The 20,706-nt window shown below is 40.9% G+C and overlaps 1 protein-coding gene across 1 annotated transcript; it reads right to left on the bottom strand.

Annotated features, from left to right (window-relative positions):
• Nucleotides 1-922: 922 nt before the first annotated feature.
• On the bottom strand, nucleotides 923-16,735 carry LOC120497991 (cytochrome P450 4V2). Its single transcript, XM_039700215.1, has 11 exons — nucleotides 16,446-16,735; nucleotides 14,011-14,123; nucleotides 13,373-13,458; nucleotides 11,669-11,859; nucleotides 11,196-11,265; nucleotides 10,079-10,205; nucleotides 8,118-8,309; nucleotides 6,275-6,377; nucleotides 5,801-5,935; nucleotides 5,453-5,632; nucleotides 923-3,635 (listed from the first exon to the last, which is right to left on the bottom strand). Exons 1-11 carry the CDS (start codon nucleotides 16,657-16,659, stop codon nucleotides 3,460-3,462), a joined length of 1,587 nt encoding a protein of 528 aa, XP_039556149.1. The 5' UTR covers nucleotides 16,660-16,735; the 3' UTR covers nucleotides 923-3,459.
• Between the last annotated feature and the right edge of the window lie 3,971 nt (nucleotides 16,736-20,706).

Here is a 20,706-nt window from a genome sequence, read left to right as displayed (position 1 = left end):
ATCTTCTAAATATGACCTGACTATAAACAGAGGTGCTTCTATACTGGGAGTTTTGTCAGGGCATGGCACAAATTCTCTTTTAGGAAGAAAATTGGGGTAGGATTCTCTGACTATTTTAGCTGCTGGAAAAGGAGATGACAGGTGAGATCAAACACAGAAAAATTATATGTTCATAGCAGTATACTAACATTTATATATCAGGTTATTGTCTTTTACAGTATGAGGATTAAATTCAGGAAGGCAGGTAGATATCATACACCACTATTCCACCTCTTGCATGTGTCCAAAACATGCAGCTTTCAGAGGCCAAAAGGCAGTTTGTGTGAAGGTGGCTGGAAAATTCTACTGCCTCAGGCACCTGCAGGTGCTCACAAGCAGAACCTCCCAACAGAGGGAGGTCACATGTTGTTTGTTGTCAGTGTTCCTTGTAACAGCTGTAAACCATGATCCAGAAACACTCACACACTCCATTTCTGTTGTCTCAGTAGAAAGCTGTGTCCTTTGTGACACCACACAAAAGGGATCTTTATGGATGGTGTAGTCTTTTGGTTTCGAGATCAGCTGCTACCTTAATACCACAGCAGATACCTAGAACTCTGGGAAAAGATCACAAACAGCTACTATGCACATGCAGTTTTTACTACACAATATTTTATTGTCCCATTATTTTATCAGGAAATCTGGCAATGCCGTGCTGCTTTCTGCAATCCTACAGGAAAACCCCCCCCACACACACAATAAAACCCCAAATCAAACAACCCCCACCCCCCCACACAAAACTAACAAACCCCCACATCCAGAGGATTGCTGCTGACCACTACCAACAGCTACATACCACATGATTTAACCTAATAAAAGCACACTAGACAATGCAAGGTATTTAACTTCTGCCCAGTAGGCATGATGTTGGCTGCATGTTCAGTACTGTTTTCCTCAATATTTATTTCCTTAGCAGCATCAGATTGCTTCAGAACCAATTTTCACAGCAGAAGATAAGAGATCAATGCCATTTCAGAATAGCTCAGAACATAAAGATTATAGGATTACATCAGTTCTCTTCTTGGCAAAGACACTTTTTGCATCACTAAATAGGGATTTTTCACATTGGCAGCCTCATGCCATGCATTTTTCATAAGGAGTTTCTTTTTGTAGTTTTATCCAGTTTTTGTCTCAATTATTTTCTTGTCCATTTTGGAGAGTACAAAGAAATTATAAGAGATATTCACACATTATATGAGAAGAGCATGGTACAAAAGCAAAGTGCAAGAAAAAATATTGGTCAGTGTAGATAGAAGTCATAAGAATTATCTTATGGAAAAAAAATGTTATAATTTGGTCTACCTTATAAATATTTCCCACAAAACAGATCCCACAGAAGAAAAGGAAGTAATATTAGTTTTAATTTGTCTTGAAAGTCCTCAACTTAAGCACATAGCTTAAGACATGAGGTTTCATGTTTCTCCAGGTTTCAACTACATGCCAAATCTCCTGAGAAAACATATTCTGGATGCTAATTTTATTTACCTCGAAAATTGACCCTGTCAAATATGTAAAACCATGAAATAATTCCTTAATTTAGAGTCTCTTTTGAAAACGTGTCATGTGTATTATATGCATTAACATATGGAGGTGGTCTCAAAAGTTATCTCATTATAAAGAAGACAATGTTTAGATTCCACTCTGGAATCTGAAATTCTTGCTATTATACAGCAATGAGATATATCTTTGAAAAAGAAAGCTGAATAATGCAAATATTGCTATTGTTAAAGGCTCTTTTGTCTTAATGGTAAAATAAAGATAGTGATTATAGACTACTTGTCAAGATCTGTGATTTCATTTTTGTAAACTAATTGTTAAACACTTTCTTTTTAGAAGACCCTCAGAAAATAGCAAAAACTATGCTTATCAGAATATAAAGAATTTGGCAGGTTCAAGGAAACCTCTAATTTATTTGGAAAAAATATAAATTATTTTGTCATTATTATGATATTCTGCAAAGTACAGCAGTATCCCAGGTATTAAGTAACTAATTGTTGTTAAAAGGAAACATAGAAACAGACCAGAGGAAAAAAAATCTGTAAATGTCAACAAAATGAGTAAGAACACATTACTACTTTCCTACTTTGTAACACATTAATCATTTCTGGACCAGTCCATATTAGTTTTATCAGCTCTGATCTCCAGCTTCTCATCCAGTCGCCCTGTCCAGGCTGCCCACAGCCCAAGAACAACACGAAGGCAACAACACACCAAAAGCCCTCAGCGCCAACTGGCAAGAACAACTAAAGGCACGAGTGTGGTTATTGGTGGGCACCCCTCTTTGTACAGCACCAGGTATGGTGCTGGAGCAGCACACACCAGTCAAAAGAAGCCCCAAAGCACAGGACTAAAGTAAAGCCAGACCAGCTAGAGGACCTCAGCTTGGTTTAGCACTAGTTTTGTCTTCAGAGCTTGCAAAAATCATGGAGAGTCTGTTCTCCAGCTGTATGGCCTGTAGCAGACTTTGACCTGTCATGAAGGAGCAATCACAAATTTTCACAGGTACTTCATTCCATCACTGTAAATCCTCTTCAACATCAATTAGCAAAAAACTCTATGTTGCCTTCAGGGCACTAGAAGGCAAGAGCATGCTGGCTCATTGTTTCAGCTTTGACCAGCACAGTAAAATCTAGTTGATTGATCACCTGAGAGGAACTGATGCTGAGAAACAATTATTCACCAGCAATTTATCTGCACACAGGCATGCAATTTCAACAGGTACAATTTCAGTCCACATTGAGTCATAGTAGGAGTTTATTCTCAAATTATGTAATAATACATTGCTTTTGTCATTATGAAATCCTGTGTGTAATTTACATATGGTCTAATTCCTGCTATGGTTATACAGATTAATGCTTTTGGTACAGTTTGCTAAAAAATAATTCAAAGCACTACCTTTTAACAAACTACCTTAAATGCTTACCCAGAAGGAGTGAAATTATCAGAGATTTTTGAGTGGTCTTTACAGAGGTAGTCATCATCAAAAAAAAAATTGTGCCAAGAAGAAGGATTATCACTTGTATTTTTCAGAAACAAAGAAACCTGAAAACCTTACAAACACTTGAGACTTCCCAGTTACTTGGAAAATGCTATGGCATGTAAACTGATTGCTTCATCAGAGGCATTGCTGTTGTTATTACCATAGCTTAGTTTTTATGGCACTGCAGCAATAGACTACTTTAATCTCAGCAGATAAGGTACTAAAATATAAGGATTAAAGACTTGCATTTCAAAGATTAACATGAAGTTCACAAGCCCTATAAAAGTAGAGCAACTAGGGCTACTACTGCATCTTTTTAAATAAAACAATAGCAACTAGTTTTAACAAATTGCTGGACTGACATAAAAATATTTTATTTAAAAATATGTCTCAGCCCAAATAGATTGAAAATTTTTGGAAGCAAACTCTTGAAATTCCTTTCATTCTGATCTAGCATTTGGTCTCCTCTTCAGTTTAATCCAGATGCCTTTATTTGGACGAAGAATTAATTCTCCACATAAACCAAGCTCTTCTGGCTTTTGACATGATTCCACCCAAAAGCGACGCAGGATGAGAGCTAGAAGAGTCTTCTCCTCCATTTGTGCAAAGCGCTGACCTATGAGTTACAGGAGAGAAAAAAAATAGTTATTGTCAGGTTGCATCAACAGCTTCTGCACTTGCATGCTCACAGGACTTTAGAACAGAACTAGCTTTAGGCTAAAATCAAGGTCATATGGATACAAGTACACTAGCACATTTCTGTGTATGAAAACTCTGGCCTTCTTGGGATAATCCACAGTATGTCCTCCTTCCCACAGTACACAGAACTCAAACAGCAACATGGAAACAGTCAACCCTTTATATGGAACTACTACAAAATACAGCCTTGTCACATCTCTTGAAAGGACTAGGCAGGAGGGATGGATAGCAGACCAGAGCAGAAGATGCAGCACAGGGGCTGTGAGGAGAGAAAAATCATATGGTTCCATATATGTGGAGAGGAGCAAAGGAGATGCAACTGCAATGGAATGACAGACAGACCTTCCTTCAGTGGTCATTAAGCCTCATACACACTGACGATTTGGTAGCACAGAGGGCAAAGTTCAATTTACAATTCAGAGATAGGTGAAGGCAGAAACATGAGAACAGAGAAATGTGAGGGAAAACAAACCAAGTGCCACAAGGCAGTTCACAAAAACTAAAAAATGGAGATGGGACACAAAATGCAGGGCTAAGAACTTTTTATGTTCTCCCCTCTGGATTATATACATAGATTATATATAGATTATATACACAGAAGTTCATACATATGTACACACAATGCACTTTTGCAACTATACTAATGAACCACCTCTCCTGCACATGTTCCTGCACACTCAGGAAATAGCTAGACATGTTATATTAAATTAGATTTCTCTTTGGAACAAGGAAAGACCTAGTTTAGTTTTCTTATGGAAAAGGGCACCTACTACCAATGATACAAATCAAAACAAACCAATTGCATCCCCCAAAAACAGAAAACAAACCAAACAAGCAAAACCAAAAAAAAACAAAAGGAAGTAATATTTCCCATTATCATAATGGCATGACAACTTTTGGACGTTCACCATCTGCACTTAAAATCAGTGCAGAGAACAGTCTTTTCACATGTTCTACAATATAAAGAACACTGTCTCTACTTGAAGCACAGCAATGCCAAGCATCTCAGTGGCATCAGAAGGTGCTAATGAGTTCTGGGATAACAGAGAAAACACCAAACCAACTACAGTGTCAGAAATAGGGAAAGAATACATCAGCTGCAGATAGCATGCTTTGGACATTCAGCTCAGAACCTGAGAGAGACAGATGAACTGTTTCCAGAGCAAAACAGGTGCAGGACACGTGTCTTCTCTCATTCTGTGTTGCTTACACTGGTAATCAGAAATTAGGAAGTAATCATGTCCTGACACAGGAGCCCAATAACACACTGCCAGGCTGCACAGAAGTGAGGAAGAAACATCAGCATGATAGACACTCTTCCCTAGGAATAAAGGAAATCCTTCACATGTGTCTTCTCTCATTCTGTGTTGCTTACACTGGTAATCAGAAATTAGAAGCAATCATGTCCTAATACAGGATCCCAGTAACACACTGCCAGGCTGTACAGCAGTGAGAAAGAAACATCAGCATGATAGACAATCTTCCCTGGGAATAAAGGAAATCCTTTGGAAGAAACAAATGGGGCAGCTCAACAGTATTAATGTGAGTCTATGAATTAAACTCTTCTGAGAGAATTCAGGTCCATCTAATGGAAGTGTGTGGCTTGCAGGGCACACAGTGCCCAGATTCAGGGATGGGGAGTGAGGAAGAGCACTATACAAACAGCGCTCATTGTTGTCTCAGTTACCACATTCAAAACAGAACCTTACAAGGGCTTTCCCTCCGGATACATACCAATGCAGTTCCTGGGACCAGCTGAGAAGGGCACATAAGCATATGGGTGCCGTCCCTTAGAATTTTCAGGAAAGAATCGCTCAGGCCTGAACTCCTCTGGGTCCGGGAAGACCTCAGGGTCTCTATGCAGGGTGTAAGTTAAAACAACAACACTTGCACCTCTTGGTACCTGATATCCCCCTGAAGAGAGGAGAGAGAGAAGAGTCAAAACAACAACAAACAAGTGACTTCCTATACACAACAGAACAATAAAAAATAAAACAATGCTGTCCTTTTCTTGGGAAACATCTTCACTGAAGAAATAAATGTTGACACAAGAGAAAGTAGCAAACACAGAACAGCACTTACTAATGCAGCAATCCTCTCTCAAGGTGCGGGCAAACATGGGAACTGAAGGGTAGAGACGAAGAGCTTCTTTCACAACACATTCAAGGTACCGAAGATTCTTCAAATCTTCCATTGTAACAGGACGTTCAGTATTGTCTGTCCAAAAACAAATAGAGGGATGGCCAAGACCAAAACTCCCCATCTTTGGCTAAACAAACTCATCCTGGATCCCCCCCAGCAACTCTCATCATGCACCAAGACCACATACAAGAAGGTGTTACAAATATATTAAACATGCATATCTTTCCCCAAAAACATAAGTTTGGTTGCACACCCCAACAGACCTTCCCACACCCATCCCAAGCACCTCTAGCTGCTGAAAGCTCCAGAAGGGCCACAAGGCATGCTCTTAAATCCCCTTCTACTTCTAGGCTTTTTACACATTTCCACTCACAAATGCAACAAAACCCTAATGAAGGGGGAATGGAAACTTACCAAACACCTCGTCCAATTCCTTGTGAACCTTCTTCTGAGCTTCTGGATTATGTCCAAGCAAGTACAAGACCCAGTTCATAGCAGCTGCTGTTGTATCATGGCCCTACAGGTCCAGATTTACAAAGACATTCATTTCAACTCTATTTCCATGTACCAGTGGGCAGTTAACATGAAAAGTGAGACTTATTAGTCCCACCACCATGATAAAAACAAGAATCAAGAGTGAATTATTCAACTTACTAACCATCAAGATAAAAGGTGATCCACAATTGTTCTGACAAAAGGGGAAAGTATTGAAATAGCCCAAGCACAATCCCTCTCTTCTGATTCTCAGGAGCTGCATGAACTATCAGTATCTACACAATTAATCAGATGTATATTCATCTTTGTGGTTACTGTCCAGTCAACACCTAGGGGGGGCAGTGACTGTCACAGCAGAGATACAATGGATACAACTTGTAACCTTTTCAAAGGTATCTAAAAATTATTTTATGAAACAAAATACAGTAGCCATAGGGGAAAAAACTTGGTTTTCTATGGGAAAGGAGTCAACTACTAGTTCCTAGCACTGTGGAAAGGAGAGGAAAAGAAAGGAGAGACAAAACGTTAGCCAAAGAAGAAAAAAAAAAGCCATAAAAAAGGGAGGAACAGAAAAGGGAAAAGTTGACCAAAAAGGATTTTGATACTAAAAAAGCACACTTGTAATGAATTTCAGGGCAAGATGAGAAGATAGTTTCTCTAGGTTACAACAGCATTAATATGATTGTATGAATTAAGTTCTTCTGAGAGAATTCAGGTCCATCCAATGGAAGTGTGCGGGAAACTCATGAAAATCTTCTTCAGATCCTCTATTAGGGAATCAGACAAGAAGAAAGGCCTTGAAGATAATCAGATAGATGGGACACATCTCCTATGAAGACAGGCTGAGAGAGTTGGGGTCAGAGAAGAGAAGGCTCTGGGAAGGCCTGATTGTGACCTTTCAGTACCTAGAGAGGACTTACAAAAAAAAAAAAAAAAAAAAAAAAATAGGATGTGTGACATTTTACATGAGCAGGTACTTATAGGACAAGAGAGAATAATTTTCAACTAAAAGAGAAAAAGTTTAGATTAGATATAAGGAAGAAATTTTTTACTCAGAGATAAGTGAAGAACATGTTGGCTAGAGAAATTTTGAATGTCCAGTCTCTCAAGGATTCCAGTGACAGGTGGAATGGGGCCCTGGCAACCCAATCTAGTTGATGACATCCCTGCCCATGGCAGGAGGATTGTAACTAGTTGATCTTTAAGGTCCCTTCCAACCCAAGCCATTCTAGGACAAGCTTCCACAAGATGAAGCACTGATGTACAGTGGACTACAGAACCAGAAGACTGCAGGCAGTGTAGCAAGAGGAAAAATGTGAGGAGACATGACAAAATGCAAGTCAAAACAGTGAAACTATTTAGAGCTCTCTTCAATGTTAATGAAGTTTGCAACGAAAGGCAAAAGCCCATGGTCCATGTCAGCCTTTAAGTTAAGTTTTCATTCCTCACCTGCTTTCATGAGTAGACCCTGCTCACACAGGCAGGGCCTACCACATGTGCATTGTCCAAAGTTTTTCCAGAGCATACCAATGCTTCTATCCTACCTCTGTAGAATAGAAACATTGAGATTTTCTCTTAGGCTTCCAGGGCTTAAATAACATCATGTCAAAAGCAACCTCCTGAACTAAGACAAGAATCACCACCTGAAAATTCTGAATCTTGGGTTTGGAGGGAAAAAAAAACAAACAAAAAACCCCAGCAAATAAAACCTTCCAAAACAACAACAACAAAAGAACAATAAACCAATGAGTTTCTTGGTTACCTCAAACATGAAAGTATCCACTTCCTCACGAATGTCCCTGTAGCTCAATTTTTCCCCTTCATCATCTGTTGCATTCAGAAGCATGTCCAGGAATGCTTTTCTCTTTTTGGAACCACTTTCTTCAGAGTTACCATCATTATCATGTTTCTTTTGCTGTGTTTTTTTAAGTTCTTCAGCTTTTTCTGCAATGACCTGAGAACCATTACATCAGATATCATGAATTCAGCACAAGCCTGTCTGCCTCATAGAGTTTTGTCCTAACTTATCAAAACAATATCCATTGGTAGCAGTCTACATGAGCTAGTTAGCACAGCTGTCAGCAGCAGGTCATGAAATTTAACTTACTTTTTATCAGTAGTGAATTATGACCAAACTTTCTTGCCCAAAGCAATAGAATAAGCCTTGAACAGCCTTTGTGCGATCAAGAAAATAGATAGCCAAACTATATAAACAACTTGGGGCCATCAAGAAGTGTAAACATATCCAGAGTATCTAGAACACACCAATAACGAATGCCAACAATGGTAACAGCATATTAAAAAAATCACCGCAGTGTGATCATATTAATCACCAATAAGATCTTCTCTATCCCATCTGCGAACTAAGGAAAGATCTCACTTCCAGCCTCCAAAAAACTCAGGAAACTGAAGAGAAGCCAGGGCATCTCAGAACTATGTGTCAAGGCTACACACAGTATTGCTGAACGCACTATACTAAAGCTTCCCAAATTTTCTCCAGTATGAGAGCAATGGCTGAATTTCACTTTTTCAGGTCAAAGTACAGATGCAGTAACAGGCATAAATTTCTTATTGTTGCCATTGTTGTTGCAAAGTCAAAACAGAACCCTTCAATAAACTGGCATTGCTCTTAAAAACAACAAAGTAATTTAAACAGGATGTTGAGTATGCATTTCTGTTTGGAGGAATCACTGAATGGAAGAAAAAAAATACGGTTCTATGCATATATTTTGTTTTCCTCACTGAACATGCATGTGTGTCATATATTGTCTCATCCTTCACCTCAGTGCTTGTTGTCAGCACCTACACGGGTACAATTATTATTTATGGACCATTGTCATATTCTATGATTTGGTTGCTTATATTCTTCAGTGCACCAGCCCAGCATGGGAAGAGTGCAAGTGTTAAGAGCCTCTCCTATGACTCACTGCTGCAATTTACAATAAAAGAAAGCAAGAAAAAAATGACACGGAGGTGATGTGGCTCATTATATGTAGCCAAAGATCAAAGATTATTTCCTTTGTCAAAGACTTTGATACAAGGACATAATGGGGTACGTGCATAGGGAAAGCAGCCTCCTTGATAACATACTAATAGTACATTTGGGAGGGCAAACTTTGGAAAGAATAACATAGGAATTATTTGGTGAGAGAAAAGGCTGTTACTTCCACAGTCTAACAAGGTGAGAGAACACTTTATTTTATGCCAAGTGAGTAATGCATGCCTAATGATTTCTGTATCGAAGTGCCTTACTGCTGATGTGCAGACCTGCATGTGTTTGCTCCTCTCAGCAGTTCTGTTCTAAAAGGGGAAAATGAACATAAGCTTCAGTTTCTGAGGGCTGAACCCAGTGATACTACATCCAGAACCCTATGTTTACTGCTCCAAACTTGGCAGTGAGCTGTTGGACATCATCCAGATGTGGAGCTTTTCGGGCAGAACAAGAGTTCAATGAATTTCTGTTGTTTGTTTCAGTTGTCAAGGACCTGCAAGTTCTAGCACTCCCTTGGAGTAGTCTACTTTCTTGTTTAAATTCAGCAGAGATCCTGAAAGGGAAGTCAGTTCTTGTCTTCTTTTCAGGGAATTCCTCAGCATTCCAATAGAGAGACAGCATATCAAAGAGGCTGAACCTCATCCCCCATTTGGAAGACCTGAGTGCAAAACTTTAATCTAACAATGAAAATGATCATTATAAATATTATAATTTTTTTTAAGAATCAATACCGTATCTGTAAAATTGTGAAGGATGCTGAGCTTCCTCTTGTGCTCTCTTCCTTCTTTGAACAATGTATACAAAAAGTCAGGCCAAAGCCAAGGGCTCATTTGTCGCCGTTGGATTAGATCACTCATCCTAGGGGCAAAACAATTATATCATGTAACATTACTTGACAAAACCACCAAATTATAGCACATTTAAAGGAAAAAAAAAAAAAACCAGAACAAATTTCTACGTACCCTAATAAAGTAGAACTTAACATATTGTGTAGGTTTAAACCCATTATTTGAAAGGAAGGCCACTCACATTTGTGTCTTGATATTACACCATCTCAAAATTTGTGTAACTTATCCCAGCATCATCGTGTTTTATATCTTTAAGTATTTATCTCTGAGAAGGACAGCATATTCTCATTTAGTGTGAATCCTCTTGAAACAGTCCTATTAAGTCATCCAATCCCGTCACACCCCACTTCAGCAAAGCATTGACAGTGTTGTAAAGACTACTCATGGCACGCTCCCAAAATATCTGCCCCAAGAACTCAAACAGTTTCTGAGAGCATTGCATTCCTACTTGAATGTCCCGATACCAGACTGCACATTAAAGGACTTAAAATGTATTTAAAATGAAAAATATGAGACTTCAAGTATGCTCAAACACAAGTGGAGTACATTTGGAAGGGCTGATTGTCATTGCTATTCAGCTCTTGCACATGCTTTAGCTGCAGAGTAATTATCACCAACTTCAAGCACACTTGTGCTACCATTTGGAAAAGGCCAAGGAACTGATGATAATCAAACCCTTCAGATCTACCCATTTTTAATCATACCTGTCTCAACAATCTCCATAAAAATTAGGAGTGAGATCATAGAATCACAGATTCATTTAGGTTGGAAAAGACCTTTTAGATCATTGAGTCTGACTCTTAACCTAGTGTTAACCCAGTCCATGGCTACTAAGTGCCATAGGAACATGTCTTTCAAACACCTCCAGGGTATTTAGTGACTCAGGGTTAGTCTGTTCCAATCCTTTACATCCCTCTCTGACACCCTGGCCTTCCTTCCTGACACCAGCAGCATTAATTCTAGTTCAACTAAAAAATAACTAAGGAAAATGCGCGTTTACCTGTAGACAGCAGAAACATAGTCAGAATCCTTATTCTTCTGGGCACCCACATTCCTGCCCATTGCTGTTTCTAGGAGGAAAATATCAACATTTCACATGTGCAAAGTGAAAGGCAGTGTACAGAGTGAGTTACTACTGCTCCCAGCTTCTGAATATCACCACACCATCCCTTCAACAAGTGAATACACATATCCCTTTGCAGCGAATGGGCCTTCTTTGTATTTCCATGCCCAAGAATCCTGCTCCTCAAGAAAACCTCATTTCAGACTGCTACCTCTGTCCTGCCAGTCCCAAAACTCAGTTGCACAGATGCAATTAGTGAACCCTGGGGAAAAAGCTTGGGAAGGATGGAAATGTATTTAGAACATATGCAGGGACATTGCTCTTCAATCATCTTACACAAACTGGCACAACTAAACTCAGGATCTTCTTCATCATTCACAATTCTACCACAATAACTTAACAGGACTTACCACAAATGATATCAAGGGCACACAGAGTGATGTCCATAAAGACATCAAATGGCTCCTTGTCAACATGCTTCTCAAGTTTCTTCACCAAAATATTTCCTTGTTCATTCATGACCTCCAGAAAGTCACTCAAGATTGCAAAGTGGAATGTGGGAGTTATCATCTTCCTCCGTGACCGCCACTTGTCTCCAGTGCTGTAAAATCAATGGGGAGAAGGAAGGTTAAAAAACTCCAAGTCAAAAATAACATCCTCACCATTCCAGGAAGTACCCAGCGAATACTGCAGCCTGGAAGAGATGGACACACTGTAGATGTCTCTTCAAGCTGTTCATGGCACCCCACAGAAGGAGCAAATGGAAATATTTCTTGCTCCAGGTCTCTTGGAAGCAGAAGCCACCATTTCTCCAGCTGATCTCAACAAATGGAGATGCCAAAAAGCTTCCAGAGAGTACATCCTTTTTTGTCAGTGCACAGGCTCAGAGGGACCAAGCAGAAGCCAGCCAGAGGCCAAACCAGCTATTCAGCATCAAGGCCTCAACCACCCCACCACCTCTCTGAATCAGTGGTTTTGTTTGCCTCCATCCCCTGACCATGAAATGAGGCCTGCAGAGAATTAGGGCCTAGAGTCATTATGAAAATGACTGCCTCAAGGCATGGCTACAATCTACTTCCTTGGAGACAGGCAATCATTTCCCACACACCAATGACAAGCACGGAGCTGCAGTGAGTGTCACCAGCTTCCTCGGGGTCCTTGTTCTCTTTTTCTAAATAACATGCCCCAGAGGCACACAGCTGACACTTCTGCTCACAGGGTAAAACTATCACACCACTGCCTCTGTTAACTTGCTATTGGGGCACTCCACAGGCCAGCATATCTGCTCGCTGTCTGCCACTGCTGCCCCTAATCAGCAGAGACTGGAACATTCTCCTCCATTATGTTTTTGCAAGCACAAGAAAGTCAAAATAGCTCTGTACATCTATGGAAGACAAAACAACCAGTAAGGAAGAACAGCAAGGATACACCATGCCTGATGCTCATGGACTTCACCTCTGCACATTGTTACTGATTAATTACTGCCTTTCTAAAGGCCACGAACAAAACTCATGATAAACTGTATGCCTCATCCTCTCCAATGAACTTGCACTACCCACACCACATGATCACAGCTGGCTTTTACAATCATAAAGCATGAGAAGTCCACCTCTGAGGGCTCCAAACAAGCAACAAAGTTTACCACTAACACTGGGACCTTGACCTTTTTTCAAGTATAGAGTCTGTCTTTGGTACCTTTGAGAAGAGGCTCAAAGGTACCAAAGACACTCTATACTTACCTTGCTCTGACTCTTGAATATCTGCACCATCCAGACAAATCCTTCCTTTGCCCTTCCAAGACTGGAGGATACCAAACCCTTATACCACTGCTCCTCCCTTTCTCCACTCTTGATTTATGCTCCTACCCAGGCTCATTTCTCACGATCCTCTACTTCATGAATGAAATGAAGATACTTTCTGATCCTACCCCAAAGCATCACCAACCTCAGGCCTATCCTACTGGTCTGCAATATGACCAGCTGAGATAAGCAATGCACACAATGTCTTTGTTCAGAAATACATACAGCATTCCCACCACAAAGATCTTCTCTTATCATATACCATGCAAATTTCAAAAAGGCAGCAGTGCATCTTCATTTAATTATACATTGTACCTTGTCAGAAGTCCAGTGCCCAGCCATGGATGCAGGAATTCATACAGGTATGATTTTTCTATATGTTTTGAATTGTTCAGAATAGCCTGTCAGAAAAATGAACAGCGAGTTAAAAATATTACTTGTTAGATGGAGAGAGAGATTTATTCCCTATTTCTTCAATAAACACTCCAACAGAGAAACAACACTGTCTTACTAGATCAAGGACTGATTACTACATTTCATGGCATCAAAACAGACCCACTAAGTTTTAATGCAGAAGTCCATCAAAGAGATACGAGCATTGCAACCTGAATTTCATAATGTTCTGTCCTTATTTCAGTGGTCCTGTATTCCCTGCTATCTGCTTATTTGTTCTGATCTTTGGAGCAGGAGCTTTCTTATATGTGAAGACAAAGCTTAAGAAGATGCTTCTCTGATGCTTTCATTTGTTGGTCATCTTCAGTATTCCCCCAGTCCCCTCTGACTAGGTCTTATATATTCCTTTACTTTACGCCTTTGTTTCCACTAACTCAGAGGAGTATCCCGAAGCAAATCTGTCCAAACCCTTTTTAACAAAAATTACATTGAGATAATATAAAGTAAGATGGTGGGCACTGTTCTGCATCCCAGAAGAATAGACAGACCAGCACACTCACCTCCACACTGTCAGGGTGATACAAAAACGCGACAGGCACTGGTCCTATCCAAAGTTTGAACAATGGCCAACTTCTGAACTTTTCAGTATAAAACTTTATCTGATTAAAAAAATCTGGAATAGAAAACCAGAGTAGAGCTTCAAGAAGGGGGATTTACAAAATAAGCAAGGTTTCTGTAATGAACTCTTGCACCCCGAGCCCTGCAATTGTGATTATCCAGGAGTTTTAACCTGCTGCTGTGACCTAGCAGCATATTTTGCACCTGTGGATTTTGCAATTCATCTGTCCTAATCTCTTCAGGCACAGACTCACATCGCCATTTATGCCACAGATCAACCTGAGGGATACCACTGCTGTCTACCTGCGCCAGTTGGACTTCATACCAGTGAGCTCAGTAACCCAGCAAATACTCCTCCCCAGATCATTATGCAATTATTCAATGCATATCTTGTCAATTCAGCTATACAGAAAGCATGGAAGATAGCTGAATCTGTTGGCAGGGTAAGAAGAGTAGATGTTGTTTGATTTAATTCAAAAAGGTCTTTGAAACTATTTCATCAGAGCACAATCAGGTTCACTCCGCAATATTAGAGGTGGGGGCCACTCTCAGGATGTTTGAGGATTGAACACTTTGCCCTTTCAGAAACAAGCTTAAACAAATGACACCATTACAAGCCTCTGCAGAGTCGAAAATTCAAAGGTCCCCAAATCAAAGGAAAAAAAGTTTCCTAATAGATGTCCAAATACAGCTTTCCCTAGTCTTACAAAAAGTTCTAATGACACCTCATCTAACATGATTCAGAGTGTCAGATTATTTTGCTATTTTTGAAAGATTTTTCTTAACATTGCTGTGATTAAAATAGCACATTTTCCAGCAACTGTCTAGCAATACTAATAAAATAAAAAATCCTCATCATATGAAAAGTTATTTTCATTCCTGTTATAGAACTTTACCCTTTTTAAAAGTTTTTTTTGTTATATTTTTAATGAAAAAGATTATAAACAAACTTCACCCGTTTTTACATAAATAAACAAGAGCAAAGAAGGCTCGACATGGGAGTTATGTGATTCCTTAACTAAAACAGAAAAGATTATAAACAAACTTCACCCGTTTTTACATAAATAAACAAGAACAAAGAAGGCTCGACATGGGAGCTATGTGATTCCTGCTAACAAATGAGATTAGGGGCTACACAGAACATCAGAGTTCACATCAAATTGCTTTCAGGAGATAGGAGCAATGTTCCAGTTTGGTTTGGATTTTTAAAGAAGATTATTTAAAAACAAAAGAATGAAGAAAAAGATAAAAGATTAATCTCTCAGTCCAGCTCATATAAACATCCTATCATCCTCCTACTGCTTCCCCAAAGTCAACCTTGTGGAAATCTGCCTGCCCTCATATCCACCACAGACGTCTCATACTTGTCCTTAGATATGGGACTGGATCCCGAGGAAAGATATGACACTGTGTTTTGTGAAAGAGGCACCATGTCTCAGCATGGGTCAGCACTGGGCAATTTGCATTCCAACGCTGTACTCACTTGACTTCACCCTGCTCCCATGACCCATTAGTCCCTCTTCTGGCAGCATACACAGCTGCACAGCCAGCAACACATGCGGACAGAGCAGAACTGGCATACACAGACATCCCAAACATACACAGAGCAGTGTGGGCCACCTGCAGCAGACTCAGCAACACTTTCATATCACAAACTCCTTAAGAAATATGTTCCTGTTAAAGTATGAGTACCAAATTGAAAGGGAACATCTAGCACATTAGTGCTCTCTCATGCACCTGGCAGAAAGAAGTTCTCATTAATCAGTTCAAGAACAAAAGGATTTGCTTTTGAGTGACGTACTATAAATAATCAGCAAGTTCTTTCACACTCAACACATAACTCTAAGTCACAGATGATTCTGGAAGTGAGCCCAGGTAAAAACAACTTGGCATGCTAAAGTACCTTGCGCATGCTTGCTTGGGGGAAGGTAATTGTTTCAAGTTTTGTCTGGATCACAGCAAAAAAGTCATGAGAACATAGTGTTTAACTTTGTGAAGCAGCATTTCCTGCAAGAGCCCATAGCCCGCCTCCCTCTCACTAAAACACATTCCACAGCGTTCATGCTCCACCCTACCAATAACTTAACGGTCTGAGCCCAGCAGCAGCTGCTGTCAGATTTAACCTCCAGTTAGTCTTTGAGACCAACAATAATGCCACATGTATGCAGTTTCTCTCCTTTCCTTTTCACTGCCCTCTCCTCACACTGTTCCCCTCTGCAGATTGCCCAGAGAGACCTAAAGGCAACAGCACATCCTCTGATACCCCACTCCCCTTCCACAGCTCAGCCACACAAACACCTCACCACCACTGGCTCCTCCAGCAAACCCCAGGGAGTGCAGGGACCTCACAGCTGGGCACAGTGTGAGCTGGCATTACCTTCTCCTTTCCGCTCAAAGAGCAGGGCATTTCCCAACACAGGATAGCAGGGGCTGACACCCGGGATCGACTTCATCATCCGCCATTGCCTCCAGTATTCCATCAGGGAGGGCAGGACACACACAGTCACAATTGTCAAAAGCACAGCAACGATCCCAGCTCCCCATGGCAGTAGCTGGGGTCTCCCTGAGAGTCCTTCCACGACCTCCATCATCACCTCCCAGCCTCCTGCTCTGAGCCTCGATCCCTGCTGCAAAACTGGCGCTGCCTGTACCCGGCACTGCAGAAAAGTTGGCCAGAAGAGCAGGAGGCGGAGCCACCACACAGGCCACTGGCGTAGCTTCTTGCCAGGAAAATAAACAGAGTTTAACAGAGTTGAAAAACACTCTTATGGAGAGGCTGCATTCTAGTATTTCCTGGTGACAGGCAACCCAGAGGGAACAGTCGCTGCCCTCACTTGGTTCGAGCCAAGTGAGGGCAGTGACTGTTCCCTCCTTCTTTGCAGGCCCATGCAATACCTCACAAGGAAAAAACAAAGCACCATCAAGAGAAAAAACACCTTTTTGCTGATTTAGGATAGATAAGTTTTGTTAATATCATCTTTCTCAATCTCTTCCCAGGTGCTCAACACCATTTTGCCATAGAGAACTGCTCCAGTTCTGCTGGCCAACACGATAACTGAAGGGCCAGATGGAGAATTCCCCTTTTCAGCTGGTTTGATGGCTTCAAGGGGTTACAAAAACCAAAGCCCATAAAGATCCCTAATCAACAGCAGCACTGCAAAGCACACTGATGCTTCTCAGCTCAAATGGCCTTTACTCTTCTCATTGTTGAATGCTCAGGCACAGGCTAAAAGGTGCCAGTAAAACAACCGGCAGCACCAGCACCTGTGCCCCAACTTCCAAAGTGCCTGAGTACTCACAGTACCAAACCCACCATACACACTGCTGCCCCTCCTGCCTCAGGAGAATCCAGGGTCTCTTTTCACTACTGCAGGGCTACTGAGCATCTGTTTCTCAAAGTGGGTGCCCAGGAACCTTTTGGTGAAACAGAATTTTGGTAGAGGCAGCATGGTTCACAGCCAATTCACAAGACTTCACCCCCCAAATAAAGCACAAATGGTATGTGCTTATGGCCATAGTCACATTTATCCTCTTTGCTTTGTACCAAAAATGACTGCACTGACTGCAAAAGCATTTTTAGCAAATCAACAAATAGCATAAACAAAACAACTAAGAGAAAAACACAAACAGAAAGCTCAGAATGTCAGAAGTTAAGTAAGTTTCTGTGACCCTTGGCATCAGAGAGGGGTAAATTTTGGCACTTTGCTCTTGCAAACTCCCAGCAGAAACTTCATCATAAATGCTGACTGTTATATCTTTCTGCACAGTAAACAGTTGGAAATGAACTTTGCTACTCTTGCTATTTGTAATGGTTTGTGACCGAAAGCAGCAGATATATACCCAGTTTTGCAAACACATAGGCAAGTTAGACAATCGTCAGTCCCCTCTTTTGTTCAGGTGACAACCTAGGAAGGAAACAGCACAGGACAAAGAGACTCACCTTTTCTACTTTTAAGATGGAGGTCAGCTGAATAATTATACTCTCATATTTACAAAAAGTCTTGCAGTTTGTTGCCCTAATTGCACCAATAATTTGGTGAAGTGACTATTTCTGCTTCTGAGTCAAAAATCTGTACTTCTAACTGCTGTACTCTTTCTACAGGAAAAACAAAAAACCCAAACAGCAAAAACCAAAAAAACCCCTGTGAAACAGCAAGGAGAAGGTGAAAAGGCATTGGGAAAGTAGTAGGGAACACTGCAAAGCAAACACTGCAGTATCCTGCCAGCAGCTGGCAATGGTGATGATGTTAATAAAAGGGAGCAGAAACACTGGAATGAGACATAAAAGATACATACCCAAGAAACAAGAAATGAGAGGTCTAGCATCTTTGAGGCCTAATTATGTCACCAAGACTTGGAATCATAACAAAACTTGGAGGATGTTCTGTAGGAAATGAGTTTTCTACCGGATTGTGATCAGCATTTCCTTTTTACCCTGAGAGCTATTGTTCAGTGTTGCATTTCTGTGGGCATTCCACTGGTTAGTGAATCTTTGCTTTTATAAATGCTTGTAACAGTGCAAACCTGCTCTTCTTCAGCCTCTTGCCTAAGTGGAAGCCTATCTACCTGTACTGGCAGAAGACAAGCAACCTCTTAGGCAGTTGTGTCAGCCATGAAACACAATGACAACACAGGCTTCTGCTAGTCCCTAGAATGAAGCCTGGATTCTTCAATAAGAAAAACTAAAAAAACATCATCATTAACAGCAGGAAAAAAAACCAAAATAAAACAAAAACAAAGCAAAGCAAGTCTAAAGTGGATCTGATACAACAGAGGGGGGTTCCTGCTGGCTCCACTCTGGATCCACTGCAGAACATAGCTGAGCACAGCAGCCAAGCTGAAGTACAAGCTGAATAGCTCAGCAGCCAAGCTGAATAGAGAAGTACACATCTCATTCTGAAAAACTGGGTTTTTTTCTTAAGAAAGGCTTTCTTAGCAAGAGCTTCTCTCTTTCTAAACACACACCATTGCAACATGATTAACCCTTATGCAGAAAGCTACTCTGAAATAAACAGGCTATTTGCAGTCCACAATAGCCATCACCTAGACAAAGAAAACATAACACAGTATATCTCCATTTCAATGTATGTCATCAGCTGGACAGCTGGAGAGCTCAGAGATCTCCCCAGTCCTCAGAGAGGAATTTTAGGGCCTGATACTAAATTTCATGCCCAAACAAGGCTACTAAAACTTCATACCCAAAATTTTCGCTTCCAAGAACAAATCCTGAGGAAGACTCCAGCTTCAAATCATTCTGTGGACCCCTTCTCACACAGGTACAGGACATTAATAGCATTTGTGAGACAGAGACCACAGCTGTTTTTCAAAGACACTGACTGGTTTGATGCCACCTCCACCAAGCATACCTTGCTTGGTCTCTCCAACTTAGTGTTCACTGTAGAGCAGCAACTGTTTAGTTCCTTCACTACAAGACATTTTGCATGAATTAATTATCTCCAAAGGTATACAAAACCTTGTGACCTAAGAAACCATAATCTTCTCTACCAGGATAACAATGTGATTTACAATAACAGAGACCGCCACTCATGCCCCAGAACACAGACTACTGTTGCAAAGCAATTCTGATAAGGTGTCAGTTATGTTGGCAAAACTAATAGACAATTAACACTAAGTAGGTACCACAGCACCACACCTGTGTTTATTCATCAGTGTTTCCAGGAAAGTGCACACTCCCAAGCTGGATGATCACAACTCCTCCAAGGTCATAAGTGAAGATTCTGCCCACTTCTCTGTGATTTGGCTAGATTGTACATGGCCTGCTCCTTGCTGAACTCCAGCAAATTTAAAGAAAGCATTTAGCAGCATGCAACACACTACATGAAGTGAGCCATAGGTCATGAGAAATGAATAAACAGGGCAGTTTAAGACCAGGAAAAACTTGACACAGAAGCACAGCACTGGAAATCTGCTCCCTGCATTCTTGCAGCATGGAAGATTTGGTATCAGTGTTTGCTCTAGGAAGTTCTTTGTCCACATTTGATATGCCTGCACATAGCACAGTCATAGCTGTACATCCTCTTAGAAGCTGTGGTGGGTTAACCTTGGCCAGCAGACAGACAGCCCCCCATTCACTCTCCTCTCCCAACAGGACACAAAAGCTTAGGAGCCAAAATAGACTGACAGATTTCTTATCAGTTACCATCATGGGCAAAACAGAGCTAAATTTGGAAATTCAATTTAATTTATAGGCAATTAAAAACAAATAATGAGGAAGCTAAAAACAAAGACAAAAGTTCCTCTCTGCTGCTCCCTCCTCTCTCTTTTCTCCTGCTCCAGCATAGTTTCTCCACATGCTGCTGAGGAATCTCTGCTCTGGAGCCTGGAGCACTGCCTCCTCCTCCTTCAGACCTTGGTGTTTGCACTGCTCTTTCCCTCTCTTTCCCCTCCCCACACTTCTCTGTCTGTTTAGCATTTTTTTGTACACTTGTAAATACTTTTTCTCTGAAGTGCCACTGGTTTGGCTGCTTAACTCAGCTGTGTCCTGCAGTGGATCCAGAGTGGAGCCGGCAGGAACTGTGTTCTCCTCTCTAGCCTTTTCTCAGAGAGCCTACCTCAGTAGCAGGGCTGTTACTGACACCATGACATCTACACTCACCTGAAAAGCCCACCATGAAACA

This window comes from Passer montanus, unplaced genomic scaffold (assembly GCF_014805655.1).
Source record: "Passer montanus isolate IOZ18808 unplaced genomic scaffold, ASM1480565v1 scaffold14, whole genome shotgun sequence".
NCBI lineage: Eukaryota > Metazoa > Chordata > Aves > Passeriformes > Passeridae > Passer > Passer montanus.
Note: the sequence above shows the minus strand (reverse complement) of the source record. Positions and strands in the feature narration are given on the sequence as shown.